The 21,021-nt window shown below is 50.1% G+C and overlaps 1 protein-coding gene across 1 annotated transcript in view; it reads right to left on the reverse strand.

The window, feature by feature from the left end:
- The window catches only part of LOC119710000 (S-adenosyl-L-methionine-dependent tRNA 4-demethylwyosine synthase TYW1-like), a 78,096-nt gene that overhangs the window by 52,959 nt on the left and 4,116 nt on the right, over positions 1 to 21,021 (reverse strand). The window contains exons 6-8 of the mRNA XM_038158449.1: positions 19,794 to 20,075; positions 18,814 to 18,921; positions 7,040 to 7,127 (exon numbers count right to left, since the gene is read on the reverse strand). Coding sequence (XP_038014377.1) covers positions 7,040 to 7,127; positions 18,814 to 18,921; positions 19,794 to 20,075 — 478 coding nt within the window. The remainder of the gene's footprint in view (positions 1 to 7,039; positions 7,128 to 18,813; positions 18,922 to 19,793; positions 20,076 to 21,021) is intronic.

Consider the following 21,021-nt stretch of genomic DNA (forward strand, 5'->3'; position numbering starts at 1 on the left):
GTGAGGCACCTGTTCAGATTACATCAGAATTTTATACAAATCTAGGAAGAAGGGGAAACTGGGAAGCAGAATTTTTCAGATTGCCCAAGCATGACAAGAGACACCTCCAGGTTCATTCCTAGAACTGCTCAACCTTGAAGAAATTCTTACCAGGTCCACCAAGACCTATTTTAGATTGTCTCTTTGTTTGAAAAAAGGCTCTCAAAAATACAAAAGGCTTGTGAATTGGGAAGGATTGCTCCCATGAGCTAAAAGCAGGAGTAGGACAGAAGCAGGGACTGCAGGACTGTCTCTCATTAGCACAAACCCCGTCCCTCCCAAAGGGATGGGAGTTTTGGCCTCCCAGCTGCCTCAGATCCCCAGCACTGTACACAACACAAACAACTTGGACACTTTTAAGACACACTAAAAGCCTCCTGGGGGCAGTGAAAGGGATTCAGCTGCTGCACAGACAACCCAGAGCCAACCTACAGCCAGGGAAATGAGACTGGCAAAGCTCAAGGGTGGAATGCCAGGAGTTACCAAAAATTCCAGCCTCCCCAGCTGATCATAAGAGACCTCCAGGATTCACAAAATCTGGTGTTTCCCTTCGATTCAGATGTCTCTTTTAATCCAAGAGCACCTTTTCCTCTGAAGCACAGGAATATAAAACCAATGATGCCTTTGCCAGAAACAGCCTCAGAGACCACTGATACCCTCACCTGTACCAACACCAGAGAAAATACAGCAGAGCCTTCTGTATCTGGCTCCTTTGTCCAAAAGCACCACCAAGGCAGAGCACTCCCAAAAAGGGATCATGGGCTGGTTTGGGTTGGAAGGGACCTCAAAGATCAACCAATCCAACTGGTGATTCAGCTATTCCTGCTGCCAGAGGGCAGGGATGGATGGGATATTGGAAAGGAATTGCTCCCTGGGAGGGTGGGCAGGCCCTGGCACAGGGTGCCCAGAGCAGCTGGGGCTGCCCCTGGATCCCTGGCAGTGCCCAAGGACACACTGGATGTCAGGGCTTGGGGCATTCTGGAACAGTAGGTGTCCCTGCCATGGCAGGGGTGGGAGGAGATGAGCTTTAAGGCCCTGTTCAACCAAAACCAGCCTGGGATTCTGAAATTCTTTATTCACAGAAAAACTCAAGAAATCTGCAAGCACTTGGCATTTTTAAGAGCTGTACCTCAGGGTCAGCTTTGGCTGAAGTCTGGAATGGGAGGTTCCATCTGCACAAGTCTCCTCCTGAAGCGCCCAGAACACACCCAAAAGCTAGCAGACAGAACTGCTGACTGCTGTGAGCTGCATCTCTTTTCTGTTCAGTTTTCCTGAGACACTTTTCAGTCATTCAGGGCACATTCCCTCCTCCATATTTCCATTTGTCTGAACTGTCCCCTTGTGCAGGGCGAGTGTGACCTTACAAAGAAAGCACAGCAAATTTTATCCTTGCCTGAACACATCCTGTACTTTGTTCCAGCTTCGACTTAATTTCAAAGCCCAATACTCTCCAAAGCCCTGCCAAAACCTAAAACAAACCAAAAAAAGGATGCACTTCAAAATCTGTGTTTATTTTTATTTTCCTCTTTGTGTATTCGTGGGGTTATTCCACCAGCTCTGGTAACACATGGGAGAAGAATCAGCCTCCTAAATGTGACTTATCCATCTCCTCTGCTCTGGCTCAGGTGCTACAGCTGTGCCAGCACATCAGAATTGCAGTCAGCTCTTCCCCAGCTCCTGGCAGCTCTCACACAGTGGGGCATAAGCATCTTCTGCTGTCTGGACTCCTTCCTTTCACCTGTGTGTTTGCCCTTTATTTACTGACGTTTCCTAAAGAATTGATCTCTGTGTCTGGGTTTGGTCACTGTATTTATTCTGCTCACCACGAGTAATTTCTTAGCTAGCAAAGTAATTTTTAATCTGCCCACAGCCAGTATTTGATTTCTGTGGCACATTCTGGGGACTGCACCAGTGTCACCAATGCCAGAGCCAGCTGTGGGCTGCTAGTGCCACCTGGAGTTAAACAGCTCCTCCCAAAGCCTGCCAGATCCCAAACCCTGGAGCATGGAGCCTGCAAAGCACCCAACCAGCAGCACCAGGTCTGTGCCATGGCTTGAGATCCCATTTGCACACACTGACCATTCCAAAGGCTCAGCACAGAGAGCCAGGCTGAGCTGGGCACAAGAGCTGCAGGAACTGGGAACCTCAGCCCAAGAAGAGCCAGCAAAAGCCACCAAAGCTTTTAAAAACCCCAACTCCAGGATGGTGAGCACTTGAAAAGCCTAGCCTTCAGTATTTTTCTGAAGTCAGCCTCTTGCCTGCCCTTCCCCACTAAAAGCCACAGGCCAAAGCACAGCTTTAGCTGCAGAACAAAGTCAGAGCACGACAGTTTAAGTGGCTGCTGAAGCCCAGACTATTTCAGATAAGAGCTGTCTCTTAATGCATCACTTCTCTTTGAAGGCAAGTAAAATAGAGGTGTCCTGGGCACCCTAGGGCTAAATTGTAGCCTTCCTTAACCAGTAAGGACAGAACCAACTGGACTGCAGCAAAACCGTCCTTGTGGGACAGAATAATTTATCCAATGTCAGCAGGGTCAGCCTTTGGCATCATTAACCCATCCCCAGTGTGCTGCCAGACAGGGAGAGCAGGGATTTGTTTGGTCCTGTTACAGCAGGAGAGAGCAAAGCAAAGAGCATGGCTGAAACACAGTGTGAACAGCTTCAGAAATCCTGGAACCATGGAATGGTCTGACCTGAAGGGACCTAAATCCAGTGCCACCCCTGCCATGGCAGAGACACCTTCCACTGTCCCAGGCTGCTCCAAGCCCCAATGTCCAGCCTGGCCTTGGGCTTGGGATCCAGGGGCAGCCCCAGCTGGGCTTGGGATCCAGGGGCAGCCCCAGCTGCTCTGGGCACCCTGTGCCAGGGCCTGCCCACCCTCCCAGGGAGCAATTCCTTCCCAGTATCCCATCCATCCCTGCCCTCTGGCAGAGGGAAGCCATTCCCCACTGTAGCCTCCTCAGCCAACACTCAGCTCTCGGGGCTTTGGGCTCACTGCTCCTGTTCCATTCCTGCCCCGTTGAGGGAAGTGCGTCAGAGCCAGCCTGAGGCTGCTGAACAACCCCTGTGACATGATACGGCTGATGGAGGTGGCTGGCACTGAGACACATCATGTCTGAGCTCCAAATAGCTCAGGCAGGCAGTGAACAATCCCTCTCCCAAGCTGCCAGCATCCAGCAGGACATGGTTGGCTTCAGTCAGACCATCAGCATCAATAAAACATTTGGCAAATCCAGGAGCAGCTGTGACTAATGATGGCACCAACCCCAGCAGAGCATAAAGTCATGGCCAGCCCCTGACTCATGAACAGCCTGACTGGAAGGGACCAGAGGGATCATCCAGTCCAACCCCTGGCCCTGCACAGACACCCCAACAATCCCAGCATGGGCATCCCTGGCAGCTCCTGGAGCTCTGGCAGCCTCGGGGCTGTGCCCATTCCCTGGGCAGTGCCCAGCACCCTTTGGGGGAAGAACCTTTCCCTGATATCCAGTCTGAGCCTGCCCTAACACACAGAAGGGTGTTTTGGTTTTTTGATTGTTTTACAGAAAAAGAAAACCCCACTGTGTTTTTCTACTTTCATCTTTCCAATTGAAACAGCAGCTCAAGACTCCCTCTGAAGCTCACCAAGGATTTAAATGTACTTCCTGAGAAATCAGGAACACTGGAAAGGCTCACCAAGTATACCAAATACTATACCAAATCCTCCTGGCACCCAGGCCAAGCAAAAGCAACATTCAGCCCAAAAGGGATTGTGTCAAAAATTTACAAGCAACCCCAAAAAGCAAATGTGAAAGTAGGCTGTATTCGCTGTATTCACCAAGCACCACAGGAAATGTGAACATGGAAAGCTTGTTTCCATTTTCAGTTTACTTCATTTCTTTCTGGCTACCGGGACACACAGAATGGCTGAAGCACTACCTGGAGCACTGCAAACCCAACCAACCACTGCCAGCCTCTCCCCCAGTGCACCGGCACTCACCAAAGCCTCAGAGCTGTGCTGCTGTTTCAGGCAGAGCTGGGCACTGATGGAAAGGGAACTGGAATTGTGTTGCCTCTGGCTGGGACTTTCAAAAGCAGCTCTTGCTGAGTATCAAGGTATCTTGCTGTTATCAAGGTATCCTGCAAGCAGGCAGCTCCAAGGGCTCACACCTTTGCAACCCAATGGGGAGGTTAAATTTAGCTAATATTCAATGCCACGGCTGAAATAAAAACCTTTGCTTAAGCGCTGTTCTCTTTACCTCGAGGAAGGCAAATTGCTTTGAAGATGAATCCACAGTGAGCACCACCATGGTCTGAGGAGGTGCTGCTCCAAGGAAAACCTCTGTTATGCAACTGCAGTATCAAAGAACAGCTCTCCCTGACCCACTAATACTAATTCTCCTTCTCTTGGGCTAATTATGTCCTCAGGGATACTCTTGAAAAGACACTGAGCCTACACCCAAAGAAACCAGTTGGTGCAAAATAAATGAGATAATCTTTTGACTACACTGCACTTGTTATTTTAGGGGGAATGATGCTGAGGGAAGAAGGGAATTGTTTTATTTTTGTAGCCACAGAAGCCTTCCTGGTGTGTTATTTACAGGAAAAAATGTTATATGACATAAAAAAAAACCCAAAGCAGCTTCTCTTTTTCACAGCTGAGTGACCACTGAAGAATTTGGTGAGCAGCAGAGGAGGGAGGGCTGGGAGAGGCAGCTGGGCTGTGAGGACACAACAGAGTGTGTTCAGAGTCTTTGAAAGTGCAGATTTATGTAAGCAGATCCTACCAGTGGCTCCAATACTGGCACTACCATGAGCACTGCAGGAAGGGAGAATGTGGACCCACCTATGTGGATAATGAATTCCTGTCCCTGGAGTGTCACAAGGAAATCAGAGCTCTCTGGGGAGCCTTCTTTGACTCAAAAGAATTATGGTAGTAAGGTGACCTTCTCTCCAGCACTGCTTTATTTTTCCAAATGGCCACTTTGTACAAAAGCACAGTTCCATTCACAACCAAACCCAAACGAGCAGGGAAAGTGAGACTGAGCCAAGAGGAAATGCTCCAACCACCACACAGAGCACAGGGCCAGCACAGAGCACTGCCCCTATCTCCTGCTTTCTTTAGTAGTAACTGAATAAATTAATAAATAAAAACAAAAAGCTGCCACCTTAAACACAAAACAGAGCAAAATATAAATAAAATGCAGTCAAATACATGACAAACAAAACCAAAATAACTGCCACCAATACCACAGCCTTCAGGAGTGAGGCTGAAAAGATGGACTGGTCCAAGGCCTGCACTGGCACCAGCCAGCAGCAGCTCCCTGGGCCCATGAGGAGAAGGCAAAGTCTCTGCCACTCCTCCCTGAGCCCTTGGGTCATTCCTCACACCACACAGGTAAAGAATGGCTCTTTGCTTCCCAGCTGTGCCAAGGCTGATGCCAACCCAGTGACCAAAGCTGGCAGCCATGGGCTGGGCAGAACACTGCAGGCACTGAAAAGCTCAGGCCAAAAAGCAGCAGAGCCCTGAGAGCAGCAGGGCTGGGCTGCACAGCTGGACTGGCCCAGAACATGCCAGACCCCGGAGCTCAGCCCTCAGTGACTGACACAGGGGCATTCTCAGGAGCTTCAGGAGAGCAGCCCAGGCCAGCCCCATCCCTAGAAGTGCTGAATAAATGTAAGGATGTGGCTCTTGAGGTCACAGCTTAGCGCTGAACATGGGGGTGATGTAGTTTTGGTGTTGAACCTGATGATCCTGAAGACCTTTTGCAACCTTAACAGTGCCATGATTAACACTGATTTAGCAGCAAGGCAAGCACACTCCACCCCAAGAGAGACAAGAAGCCAGACTAAACTCCCTTTAGTCTCCATGTGAGCAGCAAAAGGAAGTTCCCATCAGTCTCCTCCTGGCTCTGCCACTCCCAGCTGAGGCTCCTGAACTGCAGGGCTCAGTCTGGCTCTCCTCATGCTGGTCCCTTGTTTCAAAAAAAAAAAAAAAAAGACATGAAATCCACTCCAACTGCTCTCATTGGAGAGCTGCTGATCTCAACATCTAGTGGATGGTTAAAATTAGTTTGAACTACTTCCTTTTCTGGAAACAGTGTTTCAGCAACAAATCAGAGTTTGAAACTGAGATAAAAGCAAGGGACCGAGTTGCAAAACAGATGCAAAGCTGGTCTTTAAAAATTCCCTGACAAACCTACACTGTGGGAGCTGCAGAGCGTGGGACCATGGGCATATCTCTCAAGCTGCCCCAGAAGGTACATCAAACCCGGGAAGCTCCAGGCACTGCAGGAGGAGCTGCCCAGGAGCCAGCAGAGTGTCCTAGGGACATCAGGAAGAGCGTTCCCAGCAAGGCAGGGAGTGATTCTGCCCCTCTGCCCAGCCCAGGTGAGGCACCTCTGCAGTGCTGTGCCCAGCTCTGGGCTCCACAGCTCAAGAAAGACCAGGAGCTACTGGAGAAGGTCCAGTGGAGGCCACAAGGATGATATAGGATCTGGAGCATCTCCCTGGTCAGGAGAGACTGTGGGAGCTGAGCCTGGTCAGTCAGGAGAAGGAAAGGCTGAGAGGAATCCCATCAATCCATAAAATATCCCCAGGGGTATCAGAGGATTGTGCCAGGCTCTGTTCAGTGATGCCAGCAAAAGGATGAGGAGCAACAGCCGTGAACTAAACCACAACAAACTCCTCCACATGAGGAAGAACCTCTTCCCACAGAGTGGCAGAGCTCCGGAACAGCTGCTCAGGGCAGACTGGAGCGTCCCTCTATGGCCACATCCCAAAGCCCCTGGGACACATTCCTGTGCCACCTGCTCTGAGGGACCCTGCCTTGGTGCTGTTGGACTGGGTGATCTCCAGAGGCCCTTCCAGCCCCAGCCATTCCGTGTGTCCTGTCTGTGGGTCAGGCCTCCCACGAGAGCCCAGGGCAGCCCCTGACCCACACAGAGCCCCTCTCCCAGTGTTCTGCTCAAAGGCAGCTCCATGCTCTGAGCTGTGCCCCAGCTGCTCTGGCAGAGCCTCACCTTGTTTAGTGAGCGCCTCCCTCAGGGCCGGGGTGATCATCTCTCTCCTCTCAGCTCCAGCAGCTCCCTCCTGCAGATCCTGCTCTCTCTGTTGGAAGAATTACAGGGAATTACAGCCAGTTAGAACCAGGCCTCACCTCAGACACTGGGGCACAGCCACACACCTGCTGGACTGAGCTGAGCCGAGTGCCACACGGCAATTCCTGCTTCCCTCTAATCCTGCATCTCATCCCTCTTCCCAGCAGTAACTCAGGACAGTAAACTGGAAAAGGAACACCCCCAGCACACCAGATTTGTCCCACTGACACAGCAATAAAATTCCCAAGGATATTTTAGCAACCAGGCTGTGAAATCTCATCCAAGAGTGAATGAGTGACTCCAAGTCTTAAGCTCTCAGGTCTCATAAGTTTACAACAACCTCACAATAACCAAAGAAGTGTGTGCCTGGAGTGCCACTGCTTGGGAGAGCTCAGGGAGCACTCCTAGCACTTTATAGAGCAGAGGAGCCCTGGAGCAGCAGCCACCTGCACCACCAAAATTCAGCCACTGCAAAGGCCTGCAGGAAAAGGCTGCTCCCCCTGCCCCACACCCCTACAGCAGCAGCCCATGGAAGTCTGGCTTCCAGCTGCTTCCACACACAGCTAAGCCCTGGGCAGGAGCTCCGGATATTGGGATAAGGTCATAGGCAGGAGAAGCAAACCCTGGCACGTAACAAGTGGTGACTCCCCTGCTGTGTGAGTGTCACTGCTGAGACTTTATGGGTATTTATTGTTTCACGTCGGCACAAAGAAGCATCAAAGTGGAAATAATTACTTGGATATTTCATGCAACTTGTAATCTGTCAGTCCTTTATGGCTTTTATGGAAGGAGTTATGGATAAACAACAAAAACCAGCAGAGGACATTTTGTCCTGACAACACTGAGGCTATTTCACATCCAAGCCTCTTTTGTGCCAAAGCCATGGAAAAGTTAATGGAAATGCTCTCAGTTTGAGTCTCCTCACCAACTGTCAGCATCACTAAGGAAACCAGTGCTCCTGACTCACCAAACTGCTTTTCATAAACAGGGAGAGGAGTCCGGCTGCTCCTGCACATGAACAGACTGCTTCTGTACCTGAGCAACAGCTCAGAAAATAAAAGGTGCCTCCAAAAAAAATACATTTGAATATTAAAACATACACACACAGAAGTTCAAGGACAAAACAGAGCTCCTAATAAACACTTGAGAAGGAAATAGGAGAGTAAAACATTCAGGGACAGAGATTATTACCTTCCCTACTCATTTTGGATAAAACTGCCCACAGCCTCAGGGATGCTGTTGAGAAATTTATTTTTCAACAACCAGTACCACAACATGGTCATTTCTGAAGGAGAAAGCTGTATCTACCTTCTACTTCCTTCCATTCAGCTTTCTGAGCCTTTAGGCAGGACTTCATTGGTTTCTGTAACACATCAAAACTCCCCTGGAAGCCTACATCTAATAATTAATTGCCATTTAGTGGGTTTTAAAGCTCATTTCTTGAGCCTTGATCTTAATTTATCAGCAAGACTCTTCAACAGTAAAATATTAATATTGCTGGGAAAGCTTCATGCATAAGGAAGGAAGGAGATAATAGATAAAAAACTTCATCTTCCAAGTGTTAAATAAAGAGCTTGTCCTGCCACAAGTCATCACTTAACCCAGGCCACAGGCAAGGCCCTACCTTAGCACAGACTGAGACCTGGGCTAGAGGAAGGAAGCCCTGCCCATGGCAAGAGAGTGCAACTGGAGGAGCTTTAGGGTCCCTTCCCACCCAAATCACTCCCTGATGCTGTGATTTGGGAGCCCCTCCAAGTCCTGAGCAGGATTTAAACATGGACACCTCCTGGCCTGTGCTTTACCATCTCAGGCCAGGCCAATCCTCTCAGAAGAACTAAACCTCCACTATGGAGCACATCCTAATATTAAAAATGCAGTAATTGAATTAATTACAAATGAGAGACCCCACCCAAGAAAGCCTCCAAACACAAAGTCCTTCTGCATAGAAAACATTTGCATTTCTACCTCCCTGCCACTGCAGCACCTGAGAAAAGCACCTCAACAGAACAACATCCAATTCCTTCCTGGCAAGACAGAAATACAGTTCAATTATCATCTTTCCCTCACAGAGAGGATCACAATTCTCCCTGCCCACACCCTGATGTGAGAGCCTGTAAACAAAACCATGCTTTGTTTTTCCCTGCCCTGCAATACCTGACCTGCTCACTTTGGCAGGGGATTGGCTGCACATAATCCTGGTGGGAAATGGCATTCACTGCACAGGGATTTTCACTTATTTGCTTAATAAACCTTTCAGATTTGTTATTGAGGGTTGGAGAGGAGGGAAAAAAGTTAACTTTGCACAGAGGAAACTTCTCCAGTTGTGGTGATTTAGTAGAAAGTCCTGCAGTAAATCCAAGGCAAATCACTGTCTTTCCATAACAAATCAAGCAAGCAGTGATCAACCCTTGAAATACTTCACTGCCAAAAACTGGAGGTGCAGCTCACAAAGGAGTGGGCCAGAGATGAGGAAAACCTCTGGATACACCCCGATTTCTTGGAAGGCTCAGCACAGCTCTGCTGCAGGCTGGAGGGGTTCAGTTGTGAATAAAGGCAGCTAAACCTCAGCTATGATCCCCTGCTCTGCAGCTGAAAGGAAAAGGAATCCCTTCCCTTTCCCTCTCACACAGGCAGCACAACAGGCAGAGGCAGCACAGTCCCGAGGCAAGGAAAACACAACTTCCCTGGACCAAGAGCCCCTGACAAAAGTGAGGGCCTCAGCATTCTCTCCCCAAGGACAAATCCCAGTGCCAGTGTTTCAAAAGGCTTCCTCCAAATCTGCCTTCCAAACTCAGTCCCAGCCACTCCCAAAGGTGACCACCAGGATGTGCTACTGCCACTTGTCCTCCTCTCTGAAGTGCCCTCTCCAGTTCGGGAAGGACCTTGGGATGCTTGAGCACGTCCAGAGGGGGCAACAAGGCTGGAGAGGGGCTGGGAACACAAACCCTGTGAGCAACCACTGAGGGAGCTGGGGGTGCTCAGCCTAGAGAAAAGGAGACTCAGGGGTGCCCTCTTCACTCTCCACAGCTCCTGAAAGGTGCCTGTGCTCAGCTGGGGCTGGGCTCTTTCTCCAGGCAGCACTGACAGAACCAGAGCACACAGCCTCAGGCTGCACCAAGGGAAACACAGGTTGGATACTAGGAAGAAGTTTTTCACAGAAAGGGTGATAAAGTTCTGGAATGGCTGCCCGGGGAGGTGGTGGAGTCACCATCCCTGGGTGTGTTTAACAAAGCCTGGATGTGGCACTGGGTGCCAGGGTTTAGTTGAGTTATTGGGGCTGGGTTGGACTTGATGATCTTGAAGGTCTCTTCCAACCCAGTGATTCTGTGAATTCTGTGATTCTCCAGGATGCCCACGTGCCTGACAGCTCCCTGGGTTTCTCACTTAATCCATCAAACACTCTTCAAACTGATCGTGCAGAGGGGGAGAAAAATAAAAAAGACACTGAAACTCCAGACAGAGACTGAGGGAGCTGGGGCTGTTCAGACTCGGGAAGAGGAGGTTGTGTGGAGACTTCCCAGCACCTGCCAGGGTCTGGAGGGGACACAGGGAAGCCAGAGAGGGACGCTGCACCAGGAACTGGAGGGACAGGACAAGGAATAACAGGTTCAATCTAACAGAGGGGAAATTAGGGTTTGATATTAAGGAGAAACTCTTTCCTGGGAGGGTGGGGAGGCCTTGGCACAAGTTGCCCAGAGAAGCTGCAGCTGCCCCTAGATCCCTGGCAGTGCTCAAGGCCAGGCTGGAGCAGCCTGGGATAGTGGAAGGTGTCCCTGCCCATAGAACAAGATGAGCTTTAAGGTCCCTTCAAACCCAAACCATTCTACAGTTCTCTAAATTAGCTGAATTTAGCACTTTCAGCCTCGTGGCTCTATTTACTAATGTGCCATGGCAGGGGGAAAAAAGCTCCCCCAAAAGCTTTTACTCTCAGAAAAAAATTTACACCCAATTATGACTCAACTTCTTTCCTGCTTAACCTCCCAGTGGTCAGACAAAGGGAAGCCCTGGCCTTGCCATGATTTACAGCCTCATCAATCTACAAGCTCCAGGATCTTTTCCCAAAAGAAAAGCACAAGCATTAAGCAAACAGGAACATACCAGGGCTGGAGGCAGCACTAACAGAACAGCACTGAGGGAACGCTGGCCTGGCTGTCAGAAAAAGCTGCCCGGCAGCAAGAAGGATTAGTAACACTTCCCCAGGAGCTGGGGAATGAACTATTAAAGTTCATGAATTACATGAAAGAGAGTTAAAGTTCACAGAGCAGAGCTCTGGAAGCAATGCCCCAGGGGCAGCAGGACAGGCAGCAATGCTGGCAGCTCCTCCCCTTGCTCGGCCTCCTCTGGCAGGGGCACCACTGACAGGAACCACGTGGGGATCTGGGGAGCTGGTGGGACACCAGGCTGCCCACAGGCATGGCACTCCTTTCTTTACAAAACAACCTTCCTGGAATGCTGAAACACATGGGGAAACAGGGTAGGGGGCCCACTCCACAGACACCCCTGAACAAGCACAGGAGCAGAGGGTGCACTCTGTGGACTGTCCTCCTGCAGGAACACAGCTGTGGCTGTCACAATTCAGCTGTGACAGGCAGAGACAGAGCTGCAATTTGCTGAGCCCAGGGATGAACACCCCGTCAATCCCACAGCACCTTGGCCCTTGCTGCTGTCAGTCACCAGCAGAGACAGCCTGGAGCTCCTGCAGCAGAAAGGAGACCCGAGAACTCAGAGTGAGCGAGCTGTGAACCAGCTAACAGCCCAACAGACAGAAAATCTTATTAAAAACAGCTGCCAGAGTCTACATAATCACAGGCTACACACCCACCCCAGCACTGCCCAGTGAAGCACAAAGAGCTGAGAGCAGCACAAGGAGTGAGAGGGGAACAGGGCAATGAAGCACCTGGCCATGACTGAAACATCAGCTGCCTGGGCCAGAAGGGAAAATTGGGGCAGGTGCTCTCAAAAAGTAACCCTAAAGTCACAGAATCACGGAATGGATTAGGAGGGACTCTAAAGCTCACCCTGTTCCACTCCTGCCATGGCAGGGACACCTTCCATTGTCCCAGGCTGCTCCAAACCCCATCCAACCTGGCCTTGGGCACTGCCAGGGATCCAGGGGCAGCCACGGCTGCTCTGGGCACCCTGTGCCAGGGCCTCCCAGGGAACAATTCCTTCCCAATATCCCAGCTATCCCTGCCCTCTGGCAGTGGGAGCCCTGTGGCCTGGCACTCCATCCTCCTTGTAGGTTCCCTTCAAAATGGGAAAGTCCCTGAGAACTACTGACTGATACCAAAAAACAAAAACAAAACCGAAATTCAGAAACAGGACTTTTCTCTCCTGAAGTAGAAACCCCTGTGAATTTTAAATAAGGAGGTGGAATCCCCATCTCCCTCCCTATGCTGCAGGATACAGAAGGTCTCTGGTGTTATCCTGAGGCAGCAGCCCCCAGCTCCCACCTAAGCAAAGAAAAACAGACCTGCAGCTCCATCCTCACGGAGGGAATTTTCCATTTCCTTTTGTCTGAAAAGTCAGTGCTGAGATTTCTGGACATTTACAGCATTTAAAGCCCAAACTCCTGCTGACAAGCATTGACAGGAGCTTATGCTGCCATCCAAGTGCATCAGCCTGAAAGGGCACTGAGCATCTTCCATGAAATGCAGAGGCAAAAACAATCCCACCAACGTCATTTTCTTGTAAATTCAACATCAGCCCAAGACCTCAAGGACAAGAAACCCCCCAGGTCACAAGTTTCCAATGTATCTGCAGGGCTGCAGGGGGAGTTGAGAGTGCTGCTCTGAGCTCCAGCAGCACTGCTCTGCTGTAGGGCAGCTTTTACAAGGTGCTGCTGAAGCACAGCTCCAACTCACACACTGCTGAAGGACTCTGCCAGAGTTTGTTTGATTTGGGAGACTTCCTTAGACAAGGCAGGAAGAAGACTGATTTTCAAAGGCACCAAAGGAGTCAAAACTAACAATGTGTCTGTGTCCACCTAAAAGGGACTGCTTATACTTGAAAACTGAGCCATATTTTCACATTTTATTTCTTTCTTCTGTGCTACAAAAATCCCAACTGAAACCGAGTTAACACACTTTAACAAGTGTCCCAAATGCCCAAACTCAAACCAGTATGATTTTCCATTCAGTCTCTTCTGCTGTCTCACACAGAGCAGGCAGCACACATCCTTCCATACCCTTGCTGTCTTTTGCAGATTCTTTTTCAAGTGGCTCTGTAAAGACTTCTCCGCTCAATTTCTTTCTTTTCCATGTGTTAGGGACTAAAAGAACATTTCATTTCAATGGCAATTTTTCAAGTGGTCAAAAAAAAACACAGAATCCTGGAATGGTTTGGGTTGGAAGGGACCTTAAAGCCCATCCAGGGCCATCCCTGCCATGGCAGGGACACCTTCCACTGTCCCAGGCTGCTCCAAACCCCATCCAGCCTGGCCTTGGGCACTGCCAGGGATCCAGGGGCAGCCCCAGCTGCTCTGGGCACCCTGTGCCAGGGCCTGCCCACCCTCCCAGGGAACAATTCCTAATTCCCAATATCCCATCCAGCCCTGCCCTCTGGCAGTGGGAAGCCATTCCCTGTGTCCTGTCCCTCCATCCCTGGTCCCCAGTCCCTCTCCAGCTCTCCTGGAGCCCCTACAGGCCCTGGAAGGGGCTCTGAGCTCTCCCTGGAGCCTTCTCCTCTCCAGGTGAGCACCCCCAGCTCTGCCAGCCTGGCTCCAGAGCAGAGAGGCTCTGCTGCTTTGATTTGTAGAATTTCAGGAAGTCTGCTCCAATCTGTCATTAGACAAGCAGGAAACTTAAAAAACGCACAGAAAAAAGAAAACCACCTGAGAAATGGGGCACGAAGTTGGTGAGAAATGGTGAGCAGGAGGGCTGGGTTGCTGCAGAGTCAGTCCAGACCATCTCCACCAAAGGATGTGGTTAGGTAAAGGCTGCAAATAAACACTCAGAGTTCTCAAATCCCTTTACCAAGGAAGTCGCTGCCACACCACATGTCAGAGCCTGCAGACTGCACATCCAGACACGGGTTACGTTGAAGTTATTTTGGGGGTTTTTTTCCCTTTTATCACTCACAAGCCTTACTCAGAAAATGCCTCAAGATTTCTTGTCATTTTGTTTAGCAATTGCAATCTTTTCCATTAACCAGGGTTTAGAGAAAAAAGATTTGAACCCAGGAAAGGAGAAGGGTGAAGTGTCCCTATGGCAAATCCTTCTGTAAATGACAGAAGTAGTCCCCAAGAAGTTAAATTTAACTTTAAGAAGTTAATTTTAAAATGTAGACTCACATTGAATTCTGAGCCAGAGTAGCACAGGTCAGAATCTGGCCCAGAGCAGCTGCTGCAGATAAGGGCACATTTTTCACAAAGGAATCCTTCACCCATTAAAAGCTGAAGCTTTTGGAGCTGTCCACATCAGTTTTAATTGAAAGTTACATACTCAAATTTTATTCCATTTGCTTAACATATCACTGATTATTCCTTCCTCCTTTAAGAAGTTCCTAGCTGTAGCACAAAGTTGCACATGACCCTTGGTCTGTAAACCTTAGGCCTTAAATACTCATTGCCCACTGCCCCACTCCAACCAAACCCAGCCTCTTTAAGAGCTCCTTCACCCAGGGCCTACAAAGTTTGGGCTCCTACAGCAGCCCCAGGCTCCAAGGGCTCCCAGGAAATGCTGGAAGGGGTGGGATTTACAGTGGCTAACCCAGGGTGACTTTTCAGGGGCCAAAGGGGCCCAGGGACACAGAAGGACACAAATTGAACATTCTGGGGCAGGGTTTGGTTCCTGGAAACTCTTAGTGTGTTCCTATCAACCCCTCTCTCTTTACATTGCAAATAGCCTGTCAGCATCATCACACTACTTGTTGTAGAAAACATGAGCATTCATCTCAAAATTGCATCAACAAATATGCTCATTTGATTGCTTCCAAATCCATCAAACAAGGAATCAGGACATTATTATTGCTATTACTCATGCCTGAAGTTTATAAATGTGGTGTTAATAAAGTCATTCCATTCCCTAGGAATGAGTGTAGATGGATCTGTCCTTTCAGCTGATCTCCAAGCTGGGGGAGATAATCCACACTAAGAACTGGTGTCCCTATGATTAATGGCAGCTTGCAAGCCACAAACACCATCGGAGTTCACTTTCCCTGACAAATCCACATCAGGGGAGGAACTCTGGAGGAAAGGCAAAGTGTGCCACAAGTGCAAAACTCCAAAGTCCACCTCATTCTTAAATGCATTAAAAACCATCAGCACATACATAAGATTTGGTAAACTCACATGGAATTTGCTGTTGGATCAGCTACCAGTTAATATACTTGAATATATTACCAATAGCTACCCAACCCTGTGCCAGTTTGGGCTCAGACTCGGTGTGCAGAAGGCACCATCACCATGAACTGTGAAACTTCACACTCAGCAGCTCTTCAAAAATCCATCTCTTCTCTAGCTCAGTCTGTAATAGGTATAATTCAACCTGGCAGAGAGGTTCTGGCATTTCCCTGGAACTCCTGAATCCATCTGCCTGTCCAAGTGGCTGCAGGAATCCAGTACTTGCTTCAAGCCCTTTGACAATACTTTACAAAACTGCAGAATATGGGGGGGAAGCTGTAAGACAAATCTCAGCCTTGATTTCTGTCAAGGCAAACAACAAAAGACAGATGCAAAATTAAATTAAGATGACCAGCAGAGACGTGAGCAAGGATTTATTAGATCCCCCCACAGCATCACTCTGGCATCCCAGAAAAGGTAGGACAATAAGGAATTCTGACTATCTGTGCCTGCCTTACCTGCTAGTGAGCCTCACAAGAGCCAATCCATGCAGAAGAGATGAAGGCTGGACCCAAAATCATTTCAAATTAACTACAATGCACAAGGCAGAATCTGCTGTTCCACATCCCATAGGCAGAGGGGTGAATACCCAACAATGACACTCATAGAACTCCTGCTGGAAAGTGTCAGGCACATTCCAGACCCGAGGAACAACTGTCTGTGACATAACCCTGAAAATACCCAAGTTTCTCTCACACTTGCTCACCTGTGTGTGAGCAGTTCAGATCCCAAAGCCCAGAGCACTTGGCTGTGTGGGCAAGGAGTCCTGCAAGACAACAGGTTAGGTCAGGGAAAACAACAGTGTCACACCCATTTTACACAGTCCAACATGCCATGAGAGGGAAAATGGCTAAATTGGCTAAAGGCAGAATGACTCACCTGGTACAGGAAACCTGTCAGTGCAGATTCAGAGCCGAGAAAGGGGATGGGACTTCAACAGAGGTGCCCTTATGCGCACTTAGAGTGAGCTCTCAGGCCCACACCAACACTCAGCCTGCTCAGGATTTGATTCTCTGCAGGAGGGCAGTGTTCAACTCTCACAGCAGAACAGCTCTGCCAGCTCCTCCAAGGAAAAGGCTCAAAGGATTAACACCTGCAGGTTCCGGCTCCAGGTGAGTGTCTGTGCTCAGGCAGCAGCTGCCCCTGATCAGGGTGGCACTTGGGCCACAGCCACAGCAACCTGATCTGCACAGAGTCACAGTTACTGCAGAACACAAGTACATCCAACACTCTCCCTGCTCCAGCAGAGCACCAGGAAGGCTGAGGAGAAAGCAGTTTGGGTCCTGCCTCAGCAAAGGCACAGACAGCAGCAAACTTTCCCTGCCTGTGTACAAACCCACAACACACTGACCTCAGCACTGAATTCTTCCAGTGAACAGCAGAAAGTATTTTATTGCTGTGGTCACGTTTTATTTGTAAACTGGCCTATGATAGGTGGTTTTCCTGGGTTATACTGCTCCTCGATCACGATGTTGCTATATTCTGTCAGTCAGGGAAAGCTCAACGCTCAATTCTTCTCACGAGCGCTGGCTGTCAATACTGCCCGGCAGGGCTGAAGCACCGCCCAGGAGCTGCCGCAGCACCCCGCTCCCTTTTGGCCGCTGACCTCTAGTGGTGAGCGCAGGAAAGAGGAGATAGGAACAATGTTAATGCTCTCCATGAGGAACTGCGGTCCTTTCTCCCTCCAAAGGGAAGCCAGGAGGTCCCTCAGCCTTCCCTCACGAGCTGCAGTGCACAGGTGACCCCAGCTCCGGGGCAGAGCCCTCTCACAGCAGGCAGCCTTGCCCCATCGCTGGGGCTCCTCTCCTCACAGAGCTGGCTACAAACAGCAACGTTTGATTTACCCGCTTCCCCTCCCTGAGGGGAGCAACAGAGATACCTGTGTTCCCCTTGTAAGCTCCTGCTCTCCAAGTACACACCCTCCTGTGAGCCACGGCCTGCCTTCAGGTAGCCCAGCAGTACCACTTCAGCTCAGACCCCTGAGGACACTGCTGTATTCTCACAGTCACAGAGCAGTTTGGATTGGCAGGGACCTGAGACCATCTCATTCTACATCTCTTCCACAGGCAGGGACACCTTCCACTGTCCCAGGCTGCTCCAAACCCCATCCAGCCTGGCTTTCCAGGGATCTAGGGGCAGCCACAGCTGCTCTGGGCACTGTGTGCTAGGGCCCCATTTTGGGAAAGAGCTGTGAAAACCCCACAGTGCAGACACACCCACGGTAAGGAAGGTGTCATTACAGAGTCGGTTTGGTGGGAAGGGCACGGACAGCAGCTCAAGGGTGCACAGTGACAGCACCACGCAAAGGGCACTAGGGGGTCAGCAGATGGGCTCAGAGCACATATATATATATATATATATATATATATATATATATATATATCTCACATATATATAGAGAGCATAGGGGGTCAGCAGATGGGCTCAGAGCACATCACAGGCCACCCCTCCCCACCTGACCAACAACTGCTCAGCCAGCAAAGAGTAGGGAGCACAGCAAGGCCCTGCAGCTGCTCCTTGTCCCTAGTGTTTGGTATGAGCGAGGTGAGTGTGGCACATCCCAGTTCAGACTGAGGACAGGAAAGGGCACCAACAGAACCACTGGGAACAGACCCAGCAAGAGCCGGGGATGGAGCAGGAACTGGGGCTGTGTGACAGGCCCTGTGTCTGAAGCACAGACCTCACCCTAGGGCAGCAGTGAGCAAGGCAAGGTGCTCTGGCAGATGGGTGTTCCTGCTGCACTTGCAGCTCTGCCCCTGTCCTCATACCTGCATTTCAGTGACAACCCAGAGGCAGTATAGGACCTGTTCCTGTACTGATACCCAGACCTCGGGGAAATGACTTCTTTTTCCCATGGAAAATGGCCTCCATTTGCAGCCACTCGCCCCGGCGGACCGTGGCCTGCCAAGCTAGAAATTTGCAAAATTTGCTGGATTTCTCCAAAACTAAAGCTGCCAGAAACTTGGACCCTGCTAGTCCTCAGAGCCCCAAAAGCCACCTTTCATCTAATACCCAGACCCTGGGGAAATGACTTCAGCCACTGCACTGGGAATCTCAGTGCAGAGATTTGCAGCCAGATCCAGTATTAGCTCTGCAAGTAGATCTTCCCTCAGACTGGAAGTCCCAAGTTATCACTGCAGCATTTGCTTGGTGAGCAAGCTACAGAGTCAGTCTGTAACTACACTCAACGCTGCTCCAAAGATGTTCTTTCTGGGGACAGGTTCTTCAACGGCTTGTATTTTACTCTCCCTCTAACCAAACCCTATAGATTCAAATCCAGCCAGTTACATTTTAATTAGTCCAGCTGCTCAGTGAACAAGACCTGACCATTCCATACTCCCTCTAACAGCAGTACCTTTGCTTTCTTCATGTGGCCCATGATATTGCCAAGATCTTCAACATCAATGACAGAATCTGTGCCTCCAGCTTCCTCCTCACTACTGGTTTCAAACAATTCCTCTGCCTGTGGGAGAGAGCAGAGAAAAAAATTAAGAATTTATCTCACTGTTAAATATAAGACTAAGCTGACCAGTGAAATGAGCTGTCCTCATCAGTAAAGAGCACTCAAAACAAGCAATAGCCTACCAAAAACCTGTAAGATGGATATGGAACCCTGAACCCCTTTAAACCCAAGTGCCTTGCTGATAGCAAGATTTATTCCTCCTGCTCTGCAGCAGCCAGCACTCCCAAAGCCAGCCAGAAGAACCACATACTTTCCTATAAAATTCAACCCAGCAATAACTTCCAACCCACAGTATATGGCTCAAGAGAGGATTAAAGTGCCATAGCAGCTCTGGGTCTTGCACTGGAGAGCAATAGAGAGGATTTCTTAGTCAAAATCTGCAATCAATAAACACTCCAGAAGAGAGAAATTATTACAGGCAGGCACACACAAAGGATATACAAGGCTTGCTCAGGTAACACACCCCAGCTGCCTTTGGAAAACCCTGGGATGCAGGCAGAGCAGCTGAGCTTCACCGGGTTGAAGTGGAAGCAGGTTAATGACTCACAAGGAACTGAAGGGTCCCCTTGGCCTTGGGACAAGGCAAAGGCTCTGCTGAGAACCCAGCCTGGTTCCCTGGAGCATCTGTCCCCAGCCAGGAGCACGACTCCCTCATCACACAAATGCCATCGAGCCTGGCACCATAACTAATTCTTTGGTCCTTCTTTCGGATGGCTCGTTCTACTTGTTATTGCCATGGGATCTCAGCTCTCTTCTCTCCCTGCTCCAGAACAAGTATCAGGCTCCCACAGCAGCCCTCTGGACTGCAGGAAGAAGGGGAGAAGTCAAACAGTGCTCCAAATAAAATAAGACCTCAAGGATTTTGGCTGTACCTCAGTATTGTCCTGTTCTGATGTCTCCTGTTCACGGTCCGAGCTTTCCTTGCTCCGCTTCCCTGAAGATTTGCACTTCCCTTTCTTGCACTTCCCCCTGCAGGGCTTCTTCTCCCCTCTGCAGAGCGCCTGGAGCCGAGTGAGGAACTTGGCTTTCCAGGCCTCAAAGTCAGCCTCAATGCTGCCATGCTTGCTCTGGGCCACATTGCAGTCCCCCTCAGCTCGAGCCATGATCCTGCTGGCACTGAGCATCCACAGCCACCTGTCCATCCTCCTTCCAACCTAGGGCAGGAAGAAGGGTTGGAAAGAAAATTAAACCACGACCAAGTGCAAGCAGCCAACCAGAAAAGCAAAGATCAGCCCTGGGAAGAGCCAGTGAGCTGCATGGCACTGCAGGGCAGGGACCTGGGGAGTCCCTCTCAGGGCCTGGCTCAGCACAGACACAGGGCAGCCTGAACAGCACCACACCCCCTCAGACTCCATTGGAAAATCCCTCTGCCACCCCCGAGGTGAAGGGAGGGGCTCTGGGAACAGACTGCTCTGAGTGGTGCTTGTTGGTCAGAACAGTCATGTGTGTGACACACACCCAGCTCTGAGCACAACCTGTGACAAGTGATGCCATTTTTCTATGTGAGATGAGACCAATGACCAGGCAGAGATAGTGCCACAGTCCACATCAAGGAATAAAGCTAAAACCACCATCATAAAAAGGAGCCATGTTTAGAAGGCAGCAAGAGTAAGAGTCTACAGCGCTGTGCCCTCAGGTGATTGCAGAAAGCTTCCAAAGCTGGGAAAGGAACTCAGTAAGGATTTACCAAATGTGTTACCACACCTTCCAGTGCCTGTGGGACTCATTTCCCATTTGAAATGCAATTGCTTCAAAGCTGAACTGCCCAGGTGGCCAAGAAGGCCAATGGCACTGCCTTGTACCAGCACTGGTGTAGCAGCAGGACCAGGGCAGAGGCTGTCCTCTGTGCTGGCACTGCTGAGGCACCTCCAGTCCTGGAGGCAGTTTTGGGCCCCTCACCCCAAGAAAGACCTTGAGGGGCTGGAGTGTGTCCAGGGAAGGGAATGGAGCTGGAGCCCCAGGAGCAGCCGAGGGAGCTGGGAAGGGGCTCAGCCTGGAGAAAAGGAGGCTCAGGGGGGCCCTTGTGTCTCTGCACAGCTCCTGACAGGAGGGGACAGCTGGAGGGGTCAGACTCTGCTCCCAGGGAACAGGGACAGGAGG

Source organism: Motacilla alba, chromosome 19 (assembly GCF_015832195.1).
Source record: "Motacilla alba alba isolate MOTALB_02 chromosome 19, Motacilla_alba_V1.0_pri, whole genome shotgun sequence".
NCBI lineage: Eukaryota > Metazoa > Chordata > Aves > Passeriformes > Motacillidae > Motacilla > Motacilla alba.